This window comes from Malaclemys terrapin, chromosome 7, assembly GCF_027887155.1.
Source record: "Malaclemys terrapin pileata isolate rMalTer1 chromosome 7, rMalTer1.hap1, whole genome shotgun sequence".
Classification (NCBI taxonomy): Eukaryota; Metazoa; Chordata; order Testudines; family Emydidae; genus Malaclemys; species Malaclemys terrapin.
Genome location: NC_071511.1, coordinates 70,576,298 through 70,596,731, shown reverse-complemented (window position 1 = coordinate 70,596,731; position 20,434 = coordinate 70,576,298). Strand labels below are relative to the sequence as shown.

The following is a 20,434-nucleotide window of genomic DNA, read 5'->3' as shown; positions in this document are numbered from 1 at the left end:
TTTAAATCATGATTTGACGACTTCAGTAACTCAGCCAGATGTTAGGGGTCTATTTCAGAAATGGGTGAGTTTCCGTGGCCTGCAATGTGCCTTCAGCCATAATCTACAGCCTTACTGCATACAGTACAGGACAGCACATTACCATCAGTGTGAAATTTGTCCTTGCCAAACTCAGTGACATGGTTTCTAGGGGCGATTTTTAAAGTTTTCAGCATCTGTTTATAACTTTAATTACTCATGTCAGGAGGCTGAAGTGAAATTTGAGATGCATTAATACATGAACCCCTATATGCCACTGAATAACCTCTATATGCTGGAAGCAGTTTATTGGAGTATATTTAGCTATGTAAATTTAAAGTGCATTCAAAAATCAACCACAAGAAGGGGAGGTTCCACACATTGAATAAGCGACACCGGTACTTTCAGTAAAAATATAGTTAATGTATGTTTTTATTTTTTCACAAAATATAAAAACTAAAGATTCTCTGTAAAAACATAAATTCCATGTTTTTCCTCAGCAAACAGCTTTCTAGGAACCCTGAATATTACTGCTTTCTCAAGGGCAGCAGCCCTGTATGTCTGACATGGTGAAGCGTCACTGACAGTGGAGGCAGAAGGTGCCAACAAAAAAAATCCAGAACCTGACCTGCATGATGAGATGGGAGAAGTTGCTACAAATATTAGTGATACCAAGCCCCAGGGAGAGAAAAGGGAGTAGGTTTAAGCCACACCTCGGAGAGTGGTTATGGATGGAGGCAATCAAACACAATCAGTTCACAACTTCTTACTCAGCCTGTTAGCAATGAGTTCAGTGCCACCTAGGGGGCGAAGCTGAAATGCAAGATGAGAAGCACTTGGCTTTCTGACTGGAGCAAAGGAAGCTGCTTACAGCCAGTCCTTTATAGTAACAAGAATCCCCAGTAACCCTACAGGTGGACAGCCTAAGTGTTCTCATGCTGAGAAGGCTTGCGGGAGACTCATAGATAACGGATTATTCACCAGAGCTGAAAGCAAGGAGCAGCATTGCCCTGATACAGCACTCAAAGTGCTGGATGCCACCAGAATACCCAGGGAGGTAATAGCACCAGAAGGATCACCATCCCGGAGACAGCGATTTAGGAGGTGGTGAGTGTTGCGCCTATGAGCATTGCACCTACAGATTTTAGTGCCAAAGCTACAGTCTTTCCCAGCACAGAAAGATTTGAAGCCAGGGAGTGTTCCTCTTTCACCCATGACTGACAGCTGGGGCCAGCTCGTGGGATATCTTGTGGAGAAGCGTGGCTCACCCTCCTGGATGGCAGCCACTGTAAGAGACTGAAGATATTTTCAGAGAAGTTGCTCATACTTTTGGACGAAGAGGATTTTGAAAGTTGGATTGACCAGGCCACCGAAGTGGTCCCAGAGTGGCAATGCAGAAAAGATGGGGAGAGAGGATAGCAGAAAGCCATAGGGTCCTCAGAACCAGCAACTCTGGTGCCATGTACATTCCTAGTTGCCTTAGAGAGCACATATGGAACCACAGAGTAGTGAAGACCTGTACTTCTGGTTCAGGGATCTTAAATGACATCAGGAAGAAAAAATGCCTGAGTTCCTGATGAGATTCCAGCAGTTACTCGCGAGAGTAACTCTGAAGAAGGGTATCCAGCTGAAGAGGGTGAACCAAGCCCAAATTACCCAGGTGTCCAGGGGCACTCTCTTTGCTGACATCATATTCCTCAACCTACACGTGAAGAGGTTGTAGGACCCACCCACCTTCATGGCCCTATTTAAGGAAGTCAGAGAAGAAGAGAATAGGGAGGCAGTGAAGAAGGACCCTGTATTGCAGGCCAAAGCAGTAGCTCCCAAAACTCCAGGAGAAGGAGTTAATCCTAGAGAAAAGGAAGGTAGCCATCCCTCATAGCTACTCCAACACTTGCAAATCATGTAGCTATGCCCCCAGAAAAGCAGAGATCACCACCTCCTACTGGGGGCAACAATCCTGTGATGTATTTGAAATGTGGGGAAATTGGGCATAAAGTTAGAAGACATCCTCAACTCAGGAACACAAGAGACTTCATTTGAAAGCTCCTACAACGTTGAGTGAATCAAGGAAACACCAGAGGGGACCAGTGAAGGAGTGTACTGCATACCGACTGAAGAACAACTCCTGCAAGGTTAATCTATCTGAGGCAATGACTACCCCAGAAAAGTAGCTGCCTAAAGACCTGGTAGGACCTGCCTCAGAAATTACAGTGAAGGTGGAAGGATACATCTTGGACAGGGTACTCTAAGTAATCAGTATTTTCAGCTCCCTATCCGACAAGCTACTGATGTGGCACAGGTACATGCTTAGCCTAAGAGCTCAAGATAGAGTATATGCTCTATACAACTTTTCATCTCTTTCTTTTAATTAGACATTTTTAGATTTTTTAAAAAGATTCTATTAAGTATAATTGTGACAAATGCAGCTTCATCTGTCAAGAATTTCTATTTTATATAGAGGGAACTATCGGGAAACAGATATTATCTCTAAGTTTGGGACTCAGTGAGATACTGACTGACTTCAGACTAACCACATTATCCAGAAAAGACAGTCATGGAGTCTTAGTTTGGCCTGAGACGTCATGAGCTATTTATACCTATTAAGTCAGCTGAATACAGCATCTTTTTGTATTGCAACATAAATTTGAGAAACACAGTCCTCTTCAAATGTGCAAAAGCAGAATTTGATGCACAGTTGGATGTTGGGACAGCAGAAGGCAATCCAGTCTGTCTGTACTGGGAAAAGGAAGAGTCTTATGAAGATATCAAAGGGAGTTTCTCAGACAGGACAGAGGTTATTAGGGCTCAAATATTACAGTAATGGGTCATTTAAGCACCTTCCTCCTTTCATATCATTCATTTTGTTTTGAGAAGATTTTCTTTGTTTCTAATTAATCTGATTTTACTGAAGTTCCTTGTCATCTGAGACTGTTTGGGGAAATCCATGCAGTCTGTCATCTAATTCCATGTAAACCCTTCACACCTGAAAATACAATGCGTACAATAGTTCACCGGCAAAAAATCAAGCAACGAACAGTACAAAAATGTGGTGGCCTATATTCCTCCAGGTCATTATACATTTCAAAAAACAGATCCAAGTTTTAACACAAATATATATCCTGAAATAATTCCAAGTAGAAGAAGCACAGAATACTTCTTAAAGTCAAATATAAGCTCTTTGGGGCTAGGTTTTCCTAGTGTTTGTACAGCTCCTTGCACAATTGAACTCTGACCTAGAATGGAGTGGCTCTGGAGTACACCCACAGAAAAAATAAATAATAAATGTTAACCAAGCAAGAGAATGCACTGCCAAGCATATTCATTAGGCATACAGGTGACCTCTTAGGGGCCAATCAGAACAATGTCAAGTCTGTCTTGTATTTCCTAGGAGACTAATCCATTAATGTATGTTTCTGCATAGGGTTGCATCTACTTATTTGGATTTTATCAGACTCAGTACATGAAGAAAAACTGCTTTCTACTTGAACTAACATTGTTTAGCACAGAAAGCAGAATCTGATGATTTTGTTTTAAACTTTGATATCCTATATCCCTGCAAAGCCCTTTTAAAAATGACAGATATTTGATTCCAACATACTACAGCACATGTCACTTCCATCAAGTGAAGCAAAGGCAATATGACAGGTGGTTTAAAATTCACACACAATTAGCCGTTTCTCTCCACAGGATTTGTCATTCCACTTTCCGCTTGAATAGACTTCTACACAGTCCTCAATGCCTTTGTCATTATTTGGTTCTCCTGTTTGCCAGTTGGAATACACAATGTTTTCTCCATTTAGATACTTGAAACGACCCTCTGTCTGAATATCATTTATCCCAAGAAACACTGGTTTGTTGTACAAAACAACTATCTGCTGGATGGCAGCATTTTCGGCGGCATTCCGAGGAGAAGCAAGCTGGCCTCCAGCTTGGGAACACCTTTGTTTCAGACTGTCAAAGTTGCCTTCATAGCCACTGGTCATGAATATCTTTTCACCAACAATCCTGCCATTCGGGAACATTATAACTAGAAAACAAAGAGATATCTCCACATTAGGCCTCTAGTGAAGTATGATTTGGTGAAGTCAACAGATTTATGGGGCCAGGTGGCAGAAATCAGTTAAAGTCCATTGATTTCAATGGAGTTATATCACTTTCACCAGCTGATGATCTGAACCATGGAGTCCATCACTGAAGGATAGTGATCCTTATTGCTACATGCTAAATTACAGACTAAACCCCCTTTCATCCAAAGCCCACAGATTCTATCCCTAAGGCCCCAATCCTAGAACCACTGAAATATTCAAAGAGAGGCATTTTCTGTGAGAGTGCCAAGATTTTGGAATTCACTCCTCACCTCTTGGCCTGAATTAGCTTCTATCTGTTCTGATCTTTAGGGCTTGCTGCAAATCCCAATCTCTTTTTCCAGCACAGCTCACTGTGTGTTATAACCAGAAGACCTCCACCCACCCATCTCCCCCTGACATTCTCCCCCTTAGTATCCCATTAACATCTGGATATTTCAGCATCTCACCCTGATGTCCTTATGTTTCCTTTTAGATCTTCATGTTTCTATCAGAACTGGAACTTTGCCACAATATGGTGACAAAGGCTATTCCTTCTGGATTTCTGGCAGAACCAACATTGGAAATACTAAAATGTGACAATGAAAAATTATTCTCACAGTATTTCCAGACAGGACCAAAATTTGACCCGGTTTGCCAGCACCAGGATTTCTCGAAGCCTGCTCTGGTGATATTTCCAATCCAGCTTTTGCAGACTTGAGATGTTTGGCTACACATTCAGGTTTTAGGTGTTTATCCAAACTGAACTCTGAACCTTTGGAGGTTTCCCTATCACTATCCTGGGATGTGTTCATTACAAGATATATTAAGAGCACCTGTTAAATACGCTGGCTATATTTTTAACTAGTTACATCTAGCTAGGAGAGCAACCTACATTAAAAGACTATACAAAAATGTAAGTCAGCATGATAAGGGCAGTACTTAGCAGCGAATGCATACAAATCTTGGAGCATATTGCTGTCTCAGGAGCTCTTCAGAAGATAGGAAGAAAGCATTGAAAAGTTTTACAGCCTGTAATTTAGCATCTTCTTTGCAGAGCTGAAAGTACATAGACATTCATCTGGGCCAGTGGTGCTCTGTGAGGGTTTGTATGCATTTGATGATACACAGTCTTAGGCATCAGTCTAAATCAAGCCTACGACACATATTAGAACATCAGACTGTTATAATTTGTCTTAGACGGTGTTCCGACATTCAGCTTTTATTTACTAAATGTAACATCTTGATTGCTCTTGCTGGTAGAATGGCATTATCACAAATTAATATCACTTCAGGACAGTACCACATGATGCCAAACTCCTGCTTCCACCATGACAACCTTTGCATTCATTGGTGAAAGGACTGAAAATGCACAGGTAATGAAGAAGTCCTAATGCCACAATGCATCAATTTAATTTCCCAGATAAATGTTATCTTACAGCTCTTTTAATAATCTCCTCACATCCTTGTCAGCCCAGAGGACAGTTTTTCTCTTTATTTTTGCTAAGTTTCTCAAATATTTTTTGCTGGGTTGGCCAGATGTTAGTACAGAAGTTATCTTGTGGACACCGATTCTCCCATTTGTAATGGCTCACACTGCCTCCCTGCCATTATTAGTCACATGGGCCTCCTCCAATCCTATGTGACAGCATAAAATCTCTGCACCAGCTACAGCAATTGCTAACATTAGGCAAGTGTTTTATGCCTATTTTGCTGTTCTGAATGTGATTTAGCAGCTGGAAATAAAAGAGAGGAGCCAGCACGATGTGACGACTCAACTATCTACAAACCAGCAGCAGCAGCTGCATGGACTTCTGTTTCAGAAATGGAGATTACCTACCTGTAACTGGAGATTATTCAAGAGGTGTGGTCCCTATCTGTATTCCATATGAGGGTATGCATGTGCACAATGAATCTGAGACCGGAAAAATCTTGCAAGTGTCCTTTGGTACCATTGTGCCCTGGAGTTCCTTGTACACAGTAGCAAGGGTTTAAGGGGAGGTGTGGACTGATTGCTTCTCTGCTTTCTCCTCTACTGAGAATCCAGTCATGATCCAAAGGAGAGGGGAAAGAGGGCAGGTAGTGGAACACACTGATCATTTGGTCAGTCATTCAAGGGTGGCCTGGTAAGTACTGAGATTGAAGTCCCATAGTGGTGTCAGATTCACTACCTCGGAGGGTCCTAGTAAGACTCTTCAGGAATCTAATTGTTATTGGGTGGGTAAAAACAGAGTAACTCTCTCCCCAAGGTGGAAGATATTGACTGCTGCTAGGTGGGCTCCCAGATAGCTAATGGAAAAGACCCGATGTCTTGAGAGTGAGGAGGTAGTTAAAAAAGCAGGAAAAACTACTGTCTCTGGCCACAACTAGTTTTGTTCTGCCAAGGTAGAGAAATCCCTCTATTTAACTAGAGAACATTTCTGATAGAGTCTTTTCAATTGTGATTAAGAACAGTTTGAAAAGCCTCCGAAGAACAATGCTCTAGGTCCGGCACCCATACAAATACCAGGCCATGAGGTGAAGAGAGACCAAGCTGGGATGTCCGAGCCCATCACTCTCCTGAGTTATCAGATCTGGGAAGGGATAAATGCTAATGAAAGGATGGACTGACATTTGCTGAAGGTCCAGACCCCAGAATTGCCTAGGTCAGCTGGGTGCCAGCAGGTGCCGACCTTGCAGCTTGTTAGTCAGAGCTCAATTTGGATTCCTTCCTGTGGGACAAGATCTGGAAGGGGATCTGGTCCAGTGTTAGTGAGAGTGCCCCTTATTCTCATGAAAGGCCCTAGATAATGGGTCCTTGGACTTAACAGTTTTGGCCTCTGTTCTGGAGCTCATGATTAGAGAGGAACTGCTCGTGGACTGAGGCCAACCTACTCGGAGTAAGGGTGGGGGCGTGTCTCTGCCTGGTTCTGACTAGGGCCTCATGGCTTTCTCCATGAGGTACTTCCTCAGTCAAAACTCTCATCTATCTCAGGATCAGGGAGGAAAGGAGCTGCGGATACGGTGCTTGGTGGAGATGAGTCTCCCTAAGGCAGTATGAGCCGCCAATGTGATGCAGCCTTGAAAAAGGCTAATGCAGTTCCAGGATGCATCAGGCAAGGTATTTCCAGTAAGGACAGGCAAGTGTTAGTACCGTTATACAAGGCATTGGTTAGACCTCATCTGGAATACTGTGTGCAATTCTGGTCTCCCATGGTTAAGAAAGATGAATTCATACTGGAAAAGGTGCAAAGACGGGTTAGCTGGATGATCAGATGAATGGAAAACCTTCCTTAGGGGAGGAGAATCAAAGAGTTTGGCTTGTTTAGCCAAACCAAACAATGGCTGAGGGGAGATATGATAGCGCTCTATAAATACATCAGAGGGATAAATACCAGGGAATGAGAGGAGTTATTTAAGATAAGCACCAATGTGGACACAAGAACAAATGGATATAAACTAGCCATCAACAAGGTAAGGCTTGAAATTAGATGAAGGTTTCTAAGCATCAGAGAAGTGAAGTTCTGGAACAGCCTTCCAAGGGGAGCAGTGGAGCCGAAAAAACTAACTGATTCAAAACTGAGCTTGATAAGTTTATGGAGGGGATGGTATGCTGAGACTGCCTATAATGGCATATAGACGATCTGCAACTGCTAGCAGAAAATATCTCCAATGGCTGGTGATGGGACACTAGAAGGAGAGGGTTCTGAGTAACTACAGAGAATTCTTTCCAAGGTGTCTGGCTCAGTGGGTCTAACTGATCGTCATATTTGGGGTTGGAAAGGAATTTCTCCCCGGGTCAGATTGGCACAGACCCTGGGGTTTTTCTCCCTTCCTCTGCAGCCTAGGGGGGTCACTTACAGGTTTAAACTAGAGTAAGCGGCGGATTCTTTGTAACTTGAAATCTTTAAATCATGATTTGACGACTTCAGTAACTCAGCCAGATGTTAGGGGTCTATTTCAGAAATGGGTGAGTTTCCGTGGCCTGCAATGAGCAGGAGGTCAGACTAGATGATCCTGTTGATCCCTTCTGGCCTTAAAGGCTATGAATAGGGTCCTACCAAATTCACAGTCATGAAAAATGCAGCACACTGTGAAATCCTCCCCGTGAAATCTGGTGTTTTGTGTGCTTTTACTGTATTCTATACTTTTACCGTATACTATACAGATTTCACAGGGGAGACTAGCATTTCTCAAATTGGGGGTCCTAACCCAAAACGGAGTTGCAGGGGGGAGGTGACAAGGTTAATTTAGGAGGGGTTGTAGCATTGCCACCCTTACTTCTGCACTGTCTTCAGAGCTGGGTGGCTAGAGAGTGGCGGCTGGTGGCCAGGCGCTCTGCTGTGAAGGCAGCACCCTGCCAGCAGCAGCATAGAAGCAAGGATGGCAATACCATACCATGTCATCCTTACTTCTGCGCTGCTGCCTTCAGAGCTGGGTGGTCGGAGAGTGACAGCTGCTGACTGGGTGCCCAGCTCTGCAGGCAGCGCCGCCGCCTGCAGAAGCGCAGAAGTAAGGGTAGCAGTACCGCAACCCTGCCCCCCCCATGGCTGCCCAGAGGATTCAGTGGGCCTGGGACAAAGCGATTTTGGGAGCCCCTTCCTTAAAAAAAAGCTGCAATACTATAGAATACTATATTCTCGGGGCCCCTGCAGGGCCCGGGGCAAATTGGGCCACTTGCCCCCACCTCTGGCCCTGCCCTTCCCCACAATAACCTTGTGACCCCTCCAACAACTCCTTTTTGGGTCAGGACCCCTACAACACCTTGAACTTTCAGATTTAAATACCTGAAATCATGAAATTTATGATTTTTTAAATGCTATGACCGTGAAATTGACCAAAATGGACTGTGAATTTGGTAGAGCCCTATCTATGAGTCAAGGCAGCACCGGTGCTCATCACTGACCAAGAAGGAGAACACGCAGGATAGACACTTGTTAAACTCCAGAACTCTAGGCATGGCCCTTCTCCCAAGGGGGAGAAACAGGAAGGGTCCCAAAGGCAGGGAAAACTAATCTACACGAACTATAAATAAAACGCCAGACTAACAACTATCTACAATTATATTTACAGACTGTGCAAAGATATCATCATCAGACACAGAGGACTCCAACTCTGGCCATGCAGTGGTAAGAAGGAACTGGAGAGGCAGGTCAGTCTGAATTGCCCCTTATAATCTTGGTATGGAGCACAAGGAGCTCCAGAGCACAGACACAGCTCAACAGGCATTACTGACAAGATTTTCAGGTCTCAGGCGCATGATGCACATCTGAGGTGTGGACTACACATAGGGCTCAGCACTCAAAGAAAAACTCCTAGTATAAATGGTCTCAGGCTAGCCAAACACACACTGGTGGATACAATTAGCAAACACATGATTTGCAGAGGATTCTAGTTTTTGGAGTTAATTACTAGAGCTGGACAGAGAAAGGTTTCCCCAGAGGATTTCATTAATTTAAATGTTGGCTTCACTCTGATTTAGAACAAAACCTCAAAATTTCCAAATTCTCCCCAAAGGGGAATGGAGGCCAGGCTCAGGAGGTAGTCAGCCTGGCGGGCTGCCCCTGAGCTGTGGATGCAAGAAGCCCTACGCAGCACAGCTCCAGGGCAGCCCACCATGGGAATCCAGGCGGCCGAGGAGCCAGGAGCTTGGCACTCAGGACCCCAAGTGCTTCCAAGCTCCCGACTCCCTGTGACTCCACCACGGGGCTTGCTGAGGAGCTAGGTAGGTGAGCTGGCAGGAAACTAGGCAGGTTTGGTTCTATCAGAACTTCATTGAAAAGTAACAAGTTTTTGATTTCAATGAATGAACAAAGTCCAATGAAAGAAGGTTTCAATGGAATATTTCAGACCAACTCTATTGATTACCTTGGCAGTAGCCCTGGCCTATATACAAAGATCCACCAGTTTAACCAAATGTGTATTTTTAAACCAGTTTAGTTAAATGAGCACAAAGTCCCGTGTAGACACTCTTCATTTGATTTAAAGCTGGCTTAGTCAGCTCTATTTGATTCCTTGATGATTTAAACTTAAATTGATATAATCCAGTGTATAATCAATTTGAGAGTGTTCACACAGGAGTTTTCACCAGTTTAACTAAGTCGAATCCAGTTTAATTAAAGTGGCACAACTTTTATGCGAAGAACAGCCCTTTTCCACATAGGGCCTGATCTTGTGAGGAGACCAGTGCTTACGGAGAGATGCTCAGTGTCTGTAACTGGATTCAGTGAGATCTGAGGGTACTTGGGATCACCCCAGAGAATTCATCTCTCATTGGATTGGGCCTTCGTACTGTCTTTGGGGCAGAGAATGTGCTCTGCTCTATATTTTATAAAGCATCACATAAGTCTGAGGCATTGTATAATTCATTAATAATGAAAATGAACAAAACCACTGTTTAATGCATCAGACTACAAATCAGAAGGCTTAAAAGAGATCAGAGGTAAAATTGTGTTGAAAGGCAGCATTCTACTACAGCATCATCTTACCTTGTTTGTACTTGGAGAAGCTGCTTTGCAGAGCTCTCAGCTGCCCTTCCAAAGTACTTACTTGTCTTTTAAGGAGATTGATCTCTGAATGAAGAAAGTTGCATTAATCTTAATGTTAAAAGAAATAAGTAATACAGACAAATAACAGCAGACCTGTAGTTTCTACTCTACAGATGTCTTGGTTATGATCTAAATCGCTATATGTCCAGGTTATAGATCTAAACCTGGATTGCCTAGCTTTTTTATGGGATAAGAATTACACAGGATGTGTGGATGTGTCTATCCATTACCTGAAGGAAAGATTGCATCATTTCTACCTACTCCTTCTCTTTAAGGACAGGCCTGGACTAAACATCGTTACACTATCCACCCGTATAGTGCTTGGGGACCAAAGTCTGTAGGTATATCACTTTCTGAGATCTGGTCTACAATACCAGAGTAAATGGATCTAACTCGTGCAACTTCAGTTATGTGAATAACGTAACTGAAGTCGACATAGTTAGATTCACTTACCGCGGTGGCTACACAGCATTGTGTCGATGGGAGAGCATCTCCTGTCAACTTTCCTCACGCTTCTCAGGGAGGTGGAGTACACAAATTGATGGGAGAGTACTCTCCCATTGATTTAGCATGAGACCCGCTGAATTGACACTCACTGCATCGATTCTTGCAGCATTACCGATCTACCGGTAAGTGTAGACATGGCCTGAGTGCCCAGACTGGTCATCCTGGGCTACATAATGCTAAAAATGCTTTCTCCCACTGCTATTATATCACTGAGATGTGTCATTTTACACTCAGTAAACAATTAGGTGGAGTTGGAGGAGGTTGTTTTGAAGTTGTAGATGGGCAGGGTGGGAGGGCACTTCTAAATGGTACCATAGGGACGGTTCACAACATTGTTATGTGCTTGGACATGCTGGTTTTACTTTATCTACATATGAGGTATTATCTAGATCTCAATCTATTTATCTAGATAATATACATACACACATACAAACACTCTGTAACAGACAATCTGCATCCTGGGATAGTACAATATTTTGATTCTCTCATTACTCTCAGCATGCTCTCTTTTTAGCAGGCTACCAAAAGTGATATCCAACATCCACCCTTGGGTTAATGTCTGTGTTAGAGGGGTAGAAAATAATGGATAGTTAAGCTCTAGTGAAGCGTTTTATCATTTGGTCTAAAGTAAGAAGCTCCTTGCCCCTCCCCCTTCAATCTAGGGATTAAAATAATCTACAGTGAGCTATATCCACAAATATACTGGAGTCCTCATGAAAATTTCAAGGTATTTTTGCTCGATCAGAAAAGAGCCAGAAAAGAAGCAGTACAATTTTTAAAATTATTTTTGAAAATATAAATTCATCATACATAGGAAGATTTTGTGATTACTAGAATGGGTTTACTATTCTGTGATTTTTATGATTTGAAATCTTCGCTCCATTATGTAAACAGGAGTTTTGTCATGGACTTCAGTGGGACCAGGATTCTATCCATGAAACAGATGGCTGCTAAAAAATTTATAAAATACCACTGATTAATCTTATATTTCATAGCGATATTTTGATCTTTATATTTAGATAATGTCTTGCATTTTGCAGGTGAACCAGTTTTACATAATGTAAATTATGCACATGTAAATTGAATATACATTGGTAGAGAGAGAATCTCTCCTCATACATTTTTCCCCAGATGGGGCTTACTTGAGCCCACTTGTGGATGAGGGGCAGAAAGTGGTCCAAAATTCATTAGCACACACCAACAGAGAAAACCCTTAAGTCCCTTCCCCAGCAAACAAACAAACCCCATTGCTTTACGTACCTGATAGTCCACTGTCTCCCTTTGTTCCTTTTTCACCTACTGAACCTTTATTGCCTTTTAGCCCAGGAGAACCAATTTGCCCTTTGGGGCCCTGTAAACCTGAGCTTCCTTGTAACCCTATTGTTAGAGCAAGTCAAACAGATACAAAAAGAACAAGTTAATCTGCAGATAGTTTTCTAATTTCATATATAAAATAATGGGCATTTACATAACATCTTTCCTCTAAAAATCTCATAATATTTTACCAACAATCAATCAATTTAGCCTTGATGCTGTCTTTGAACTAAGCAAATAAAGTAATTGAGATCCAGAGAGGCAACCCTATTGGCTGAGGTCACATAGTGAAACAGTCGCAGGGCAAGGTATAGAACCCAGGTGTCCTGACACGCAATACACTGCTCAAATAAATGGATAACCGTGCTCTCACATATTTTTATTTATTTGAACACGGACTGAGATCCAGGGATCCCTGAGTTCTAATAAAAGCTCTAATGCTAATCTTGGACAAATTACAACTTCCACAGGTTGTGCCCCAGTTTCTTCATTTGTAAAATATGGATAATCACACACCTTCAGAAGTGATTAATATTTGTAAAGCACTTTGAAAACGCAAAGCACTATATCACTATTAAGAATTATAATTACAGTAGTGACATATATGCTCTTTGCCGTTTGCTTGATGACACACTGCCTGAGCAACAATTGCACAGAGAAATGTGAAGAGTGCATCTAATAATGGTAGACGTAACTCCACCATCTAATACCCATTAAATCTAAATGATGAATATCAGATTACTTAGGAATACTAAAGCAATTTTATTAAGACTTACATAATTCTGACATCATGTAGCGATTGCAGGTAAATACAAATAGAAGTTCTGTTAAGATTTAGCAATTCATGTACTGTGGGGTGATGAAACTAGTTTAGATAAGATATGTCCTTATTTGAACTTAAATTAAGGATTGGCTTACTGTCAGGAAAAATAGTTTAACTTTCTGAGGATGCTTATTTTTGTACTCCTAACTACACTAAGGGCTTGTCTACACGGGGAAATTGACCAATAAAGCTACAGTGCAATATATCTATTCCACTATTATTATGCTGGCCAATTTCCCTGTGTAGTTAAGCCCTAATTGGCATGGGTTAAACATGGAAACATTGAAATACTGAAATTCTGGAAAAAAAGCAAGCTATTTACTCTGTAGTTTTCAATCGGTTAGAACTAAGAATTCCATGAATTTCATTAGAGAGGCTGTATTTCCAAGAGCTGAGTCCTGATTTCTAGGGCAAAGGAGATTTGGTTATGCTTCAGATAAGTGTACAGCCTTTGGCTTTGTATTTAACTAAATGGAATCTTGAACCCTTTCAACTTGTGTCCGTCACTATCTCCTAAGTCTACAGGACAAGTTCTCGGCCAGTGTAAACGGAGGCAATGGAGCTGTGGAAATTTGCAGCAGAAGAGAAATTGTTAAATTGGAAGCAATCTTTGCAATGCAGAATTCAAGCCTGTCTACATCACTTACCTCTGTCTCCTTTGTCTCCTTTTGCTCCCTTTTCACCTACTGAACCTTTGTCCCCTTTTGGCCCAGGGGAGCCTGCGATTCCTTTCTGGCCCTGCGAACCTGTAGTTCCTGGCAGGCCTAGGGAGTGATGAAGGGAATGAGATGTACAAACCCAGCAATTTTATTCTCAGTGAGTCTCCTGATGGGAATAATTCTGGGCTTTGCCGGTTACTTGATAATAGACTCTGAGTGAATGCACAGGGAGACTTGAGGAGTGTGTGGATTTTGAAATCTAGCACCATCATGTAACAGATTATAAATATCAGAGGGAAAATTCCTACTGCTTTTTGGTGCACAGCCATCAAACTATCCCATCCCAGCTAGATGATTCAATTGCGACTTGTATAATTCCCACATCATATAGAAATCAGAGAAAGTTAAAGAAAATTGCACATGTCCAAGTGCACAATAACCCACAACTATCTATTTTTGAATACTGTACAGCACCGTTAGATTGGAAAGAATCACTGAAGTGCACAGTACAGTCTAATGACACCACTTACCTCTCTCCCCTTTTACTCCTTTTTCACCTGGTGAACCTTTATCCCCTTTTGGCCCAGAAGGGCCTGCACTGCCTGGGTTACCCTTCAGACCTGGGACACCTTGTAATCCTGATGAAACAGGGTGAAAGGGAAATGCATGAAATGTTCATTTATATCATAACCCTATTAAAACTACTGTCCCTGCTTGGAAAGATCCATTCTTTTTTTTAATAATGCATGACTGGTTGCAACTTTGTGTATGGGCAACAAATTGAGATGAACAAGTTGAGAGTGATGACCGGAATGTGATAACATACAATCAGTAGCCAATTCAATAATCAAAATTAGATTGCTCTTTTTGGTGCAAAATCCTTGACCCACTCATTTTTTCCAAGGAAAGGGAGTTCTGTTTGAAACTGGAGAATTATGACAAAGTTAAAATCTGTTTTAAAGAGTTCTGTTCATCTGAATTCTGAGTATGCAAAGTCATTTTTATTCATTTTTTAAAATGCTATAAACTAAAAATATGAAAGCCCTGTTTGGTAGGACCCATATGAAATGTTTGCAGTGAAACAATACAAAACTCATTTGATATCCTCTCTGAAGATGAACACAAAACTAAGACCACTGAAAAGTTCAATAAATTTCACATGTACCTAGATTAATACAGAATGAACATGCCATAGCCTCATTTATAATTTTGTATGAAAATCATGTGAAATTTGCAATTTTGTTACAAAACTGGTTGAAATTGAAAGTAAAATATTTTTGAATGAGAAGGTACAAGGATCAAGGCTAGATAAATGCTTTGTTCAAATTCCTGTAAAGCTAAGCCACTGGTCTTTACACAGTTTTACTATAAGGCCCAAACTAAGCCCTACATTCAAACTTTATGGCATAGGCTCATCTCTACTATCAGGAGATTTTCTCTATCTCCTGGGGCAGTATAGGATTGTTCCAATACTGTATACATACATATATTTGGATATTTAACCTAAATTTACTTTTGTTCAGTTTTTATCCCAATAGTAGTAATTATAAACCCATAGATCATGTATTTTAGTACTCGAAGGTCCAGCATTAAGATTAATTTAGTTGGAGTAAACATGTTTACTTTCAGTTCTGCTTAATTTCAGTTCTTTTAAGCTTTTTTCAGATGGTTAATGGCTAGTGATCACATTAACCTTCCCAATCAAAATCATCATAGCTCTTACCTCTAGCTCCAATATCTCCTTTTGTTCCTTTTTCTCCTGGTGAGCCCTTTCCTCCTACTTGTCCAGCAGGACCCATCTTTCCTGGGGGACCTTGTGACCCTTTTAATCCCTGTAATCCTAGTGTTGGGTCAAAAGAAAAATAATAGATTTAAAAAAAGAAAAAACTGAGTGAGCTGCAAGAGATTTGCAGATAAATAGAATAAGGTCAAGATGGTTTAATGATTTATTTAAGATTAAAATAACTGTGGTAGCAAATGGAAGACATGTTGAAAAGGGTGCTCACCCCGGGGCAAGAGTGAACATATGTAACGGAAATCAATATTGTGTGAATCAAAGAAGAGAATATTCTCCTGTGGGTTTAATTAATCACTGCTCTAGACCTGAGGAAATATCGCTAGGAAGTATTGGTTTAGTATTCTTGCACATAACACTCACCAATCCGTGCCCACTTTTATTTATGAATTAATGAAATTTGTGTTTTTATTCACAAAAAGTGGTGGTAGAGGAGAGCAAAACCATTCCAAATACCACCATGAATATAGATTTGCAAGAGCATTCACAATGCAAAGGCTCCTGTGACTATTCTGAACAGCTCTTTTAATTATTCACACAATAGATTCGATAAACAATTCAGAATGTTCAAGGATAATTTGTGGACAAAAAGAGGGGAGGAAGGGTAATTTTTGTTTACAAAACTGAAGCCATTCATGCAGGGATGGAAAAGAAAACCAGGGGACTTACAGGAATAAACAAGCCATGCAAAATAATACCAAATACTCAGAGATGAGTCTGCAAATAAAACTTCACAAAACTGGTCAGCGAGCAATTGCAAAAAAATGAGCCAATGTACGAAAACGATTAACAGCTTGTAGACAATGTACAAAAAGGAATGCGGACTAAATTGTTCAGATACATTATTCACAATGAATAATATGACAGGTTCTTTTAGGTACCTATTGTAAATTAATTAATTCCCTTTTTATAATTTGTAACCAAATGCAATATTATTGAATGAGAAAGTAATCCTTCAATGTAAACCTCGATATGGGAAACCTTTGTTAGTCCTGTAAGCCAGTTTTTTCTTCAAACGTCTATTCTGGGATTTATATTAGGAATTAAGTAATCGTGCAAACCTCAGAGTAATACCCTACAACATATCTTGATGGAGCTCTTGCTAAACAAAATTGATCTGAGGTAAGAGGCAGGTAAAAAGGAAAGTGTTTTTATTGTAGCGAAGTTATTTTAAATATTCAGTGTAAATAAGACTTCTCTGAAAAGAAATACCAAAGTCAAATTCCCTGCTTTATTTTACTGTGGGAACACTCACTCACCCAAAAGAGTATTTACCCATGTGAGTGGTCCCACTGAAGTCCAAGGGTTCACTGAAGTGAATCTAGCCCCAATTGAGTGTTTACATTCAGCATACATATTTTGCCTTGTTTGACCCTCTGTCCTCCTCAAACTTCTGGATATTTTTGGGAAAGAAAATTTAGACAATTGTCACAGGTTTTTTTTTTTTTAAACCAACATAGAGCTAGTCTACATAGTTTGGTTTTTTAAAAATCTGGGGAAAATTGCATTTTAAAAATCTGTTTCTGAGCCATGTCTAGCAGTAACAACTTTCAATCACTACCAACCCAAGCCAGATATCAAATTGGTGATCCAGAGATTAAAGGTTCTACAGCACTTCATCTACCCCAGAGGCATCCAGTCCTATATAGTAAGAGGTTTCATTCTGAATATGAACAATACTGTCAGCTCTATCCCAGCCTTCAGTAATTACCAGTAGGAACATAAGGACCTTCAGGTTTTACATACCGTATGATTAGCTGCATCTTTTTGTACAAGTTTTGCAGAGCTAAATGGTTTCTAGGAAGCATCTTTTAAATGAGTAATGGTTGAAAAATAATACCAGACAGACGTGTGAATAGTAAGCATAACATTAGGAAGTAAATACTTCTATACCTTGACTTCCCTTTTCTCCTTTAGGGCCTTCTTTCCCATCTCTTCCATCTCTGCCTGGTAATCCGTTCTGAGCAGGTCCACATACAACTACTGCACATGCATTTGGATCCCATTTTTGAACACTCTGGCTTGGATTTGCAGTGGATGTTTTCAACAGGGATATTCCCAGAGCAAAAGTGATCAGTGTTGGAAGCAGCAGCATTGTTCAGGTGTCTGACTTATTGAAAAAAATCACAGAGTTACCCTAAGAGCATTTTCACTCCATGTAATCAGTTTATATTTCGTAGTGAAAACTGATTAAACAAAGAAATGCTCAATGCCTACATTCTAGTTCATTTATCCTGGTTCTTTATCCTGATCCTGTTCCTTATCCCATGTGGACGGGCACCTATGTGGTTCCCCACTGCAGCCAATGGGGCTGCAGGTAGGTGCAGAGGTCCTCCTGTGCAGAATACATCTGCTAGAGCAGGCCATAATTCTTAAGATTTAAGTGAGCTGAGCAACTGTTTTTCTAGAGAGTGAACTGGGTAGAGCCCTGCTCAGGTGCACTGTGCATGCTGGGGAAGTGGGCACACGGGCTGGACAGGATTGCTGTCCTTGTAATTCAGGACACAACTGCAGTCCTGGTCACACAAACGTTGATGTGGGCAGAGGCTGCTTTGGAGGATTTAGGAAAGGGTCAGAGTCATGACTCTTTCCCCCACGTCAGCCAGCAGAAAGGGTTCTAAGGAGCACAAGCTGCACCCTGTTCAAAGGTAGCTCAGTGACTATAGTTCTCCTGTGGTCCTGCATCAGTTGTGCCTGCTGGAACATAATGGCCCCAAGAATCTTCTGCTGAGCCACTACCCTTTAAACAGGCTGGGCCAAAAAGTGACAATTGGGCCCTTAAGATCCGGGGATTGATGGTTAACGTAGTGGATTTCTCCCTTTTTGCTAAATACACAGTTACAGAAAAATATCAGAAGAGATCAAAGGTTTGATTTGTTCAGAAAGGCACTGCACTAAAAGCCAGCTGATAAACTCGGTGTATTTTAGTAATTGGCAGCCAAGACATTAACATACCAGAATTTGCTTCTACTGTACATACATTTCACCCAAGCATGAAAAGGGTTAACTAAGCACTGACAAGTTTCTCTGAAACGATTAAAATCAAACCTAGAAGTACACCATCTGTTAATAAGCAAGAGATGCATTACTCAAATTCATTTAATACAATGCCACCTGCTATATTAAATTTCAATCTCATATATTGTAGAAGTATTCAGTCACATAATATTCCATAAATAATATTTTAAAATAAACTCAAAATATAAAGTTTGCTACATGCTGAATGCAACTTAATCATTAAAGGACAGAATTAAAAGTAACAGCATTGATGATATCCAGTCACTTACTCTGTAATTTCTGGTGCTCTACCGAAGCATTACAGGAATGCTTTAATAAGAGTTCAACCCTCCATTTATATGGTATGCATTGAGTAACATGACATCCGGTTTCTCAGCCATATCACATTCCAGTAAACAGGAGTTTTAGTTTTGCTAAAGAACATTTCAACATTCTAGTTTATCTTGAAACGATAGTGAAGGCCAGGTACAAGAAAGGGATTTCCCACAAATGCAAACCAAAGGGAAGTTGGAACAGATCTGGCCTAAGAGACTGCAGGACATGATCCAAGCCCATACACTAATCTGACCTCTCTTATATTTGGCAATCTTGGAAAAAGTGTGTGCAGTTTATAGCTCACAGTTTAAGCCTGTGCAAACTGCACATGCTGGGCATGATCAAAAGGCCAAGGAAATTGACAGGCTGTGGATCAGGGTCATACAGGGGATAACCTGGATCTCACTAAATTTAGCAGTGTGACGGGGGCCTCTACTCACTGTGGGATGGCACCACCTCCTGACTGTTCTGAGGATTAGCTCTGTGCAGCCAATGCCCCTTCCATCTCTTTCTGCTCTGTGGCCCCCCTCTTGCTCCAGGAACTGCAGCATCCTCTTCATGACTTGGCCCTCTGTCCAGGTCACTCTGTGCTTTCCCCTTCTGGGGCAGATGTGCATCAAATTTCCTGTTCATTAGCAGTCTCAGGAACTCCCCCCATTCACTGACCCAGGTGCCACTCCTTCAGTGGCTGGCAGGGGAGCCTGGGCAGTAGCACAGCTGAGGGGGAGCGGCCACTCCCACTGAGTGGAAAAGTGGAGTCTTTTTAATTTTTACTGACCCGGGTCTTCAGTAGCACTTTTACTCACCTGGCGGCGCTCCGGGTCTTTGGCAGCACTTCGGTGGCGGGTCCTTCAGCCGCTCCGGGACAATCAGGGTTTTTCATTTTTTTCTTTTCGGAAGGTGGCACCTTTTTTTATGTGTTCACTCCCCCTGCTGCTAAAACCTGGCTTCGCCACTGAACCTGGGCCCACCCTCTACTCTGGGTTCTGGCTCAGGGACCTGCTACACAGCAGCCAAGGCCTATTCCTTCCTGTGCCTTGCTGCCTTTCCCTAAGCCCCTTTTTGCTCTGAGTTCTGGGGTTTTATACAGGCCCCTCCTCTTCCTTCACAGGTCAGCTTTCTCCCAGTTAGCTCCTTCATTGGCTGCTTAACTGGCTGATTGGGCCCACCTGACCTAATTCACCCTTGTCAGGGTCAGTGCAGGGAGTACACCTGTCACAAGCAGTAAAGGCAACATCTAAAATTTACACAGAAAGGAAAGGATCTTAATATTCTCTGCAATATACTGAGCTCAAATAGCCTTCTTTTCAATAAATGGTATATATCAGAGCTCTTCTCGAACCATGCATTTTTGTCTCTAGCAAATGGACACTATGCAAGCAAATTTCCAC

The 20,434-nt window shown here is 41.6% G+C and overlaps 1 protein-coding gene across 2 annotated transcripts; it reads right to left on the bottom strand.

Moving 5' to 3' along the window:
- Positions 1–432: 432 nt before the first annotated feature.
- Positions 433–19,081, bottom strand: LOC128841235 (pulmonary surfactant-associated protein D-like). Of its 2 annotated transcripts, none has more exons than XM_054036095.1 (8): positions 18,998–19,081; positions 17,604–17,820; positions 15,639–15,755; positions 14,446–14,553; positions 13,904–14,020; positions 12,380–12,496; positions 10,553–10,636; positions 433–4,048 (listed from the first exon to the last, which is right to left on the bottom strand). In XM_054036095.1, the coding sequence occupies exons 2-8, from the start codon at positions 17,803–17,805 to the stop codon at positions 3,672–3,674; spliced, it is 1,122 nt and encodes a 373-aa protein (XP_053892070.1). In that variant the 5' UTR covers positions 17,806–17,820; positions 18,998–19,081; the 3' UTR covers positions 433–3,671. The 2 variants fall into 2 exon arrangements, with proteins under 2 accessions (XP_053892070.1, XP_053892071.1); XM_054036096.1 differs by having other exon boundaries at positions 17,604–17,816; positions 18,998–19,046.
- Positions 19,082–20,434: the final 1,353 nt, after the last annotated feature.

Excerpts from the sequence above, each read along its gene's own strand:
- LOC128841235 (XM_054036095.1), bottom strand. The coding sequence starts at position 17,805 with ATGCTGCTGCTTCCAACACTGATCACTTTTGCTCTGGGAATATCCCTG. Across the intron at positions 10,637-12,379 it reads GGGAGACAGTGGACTATCAG|AGATCAATCTCCTTAAAAGA; the intron begins GTACGTAAAGCA and ends TTCTTCATTCAG. Across the intron at positions 4,049-10,552 it reads CTTCTCCAAGTACAAACAAG|TTATAATGTTCCCGAATGGC; the intron begins GTAAGATGATGC and ends TTTGTTTTCTAG.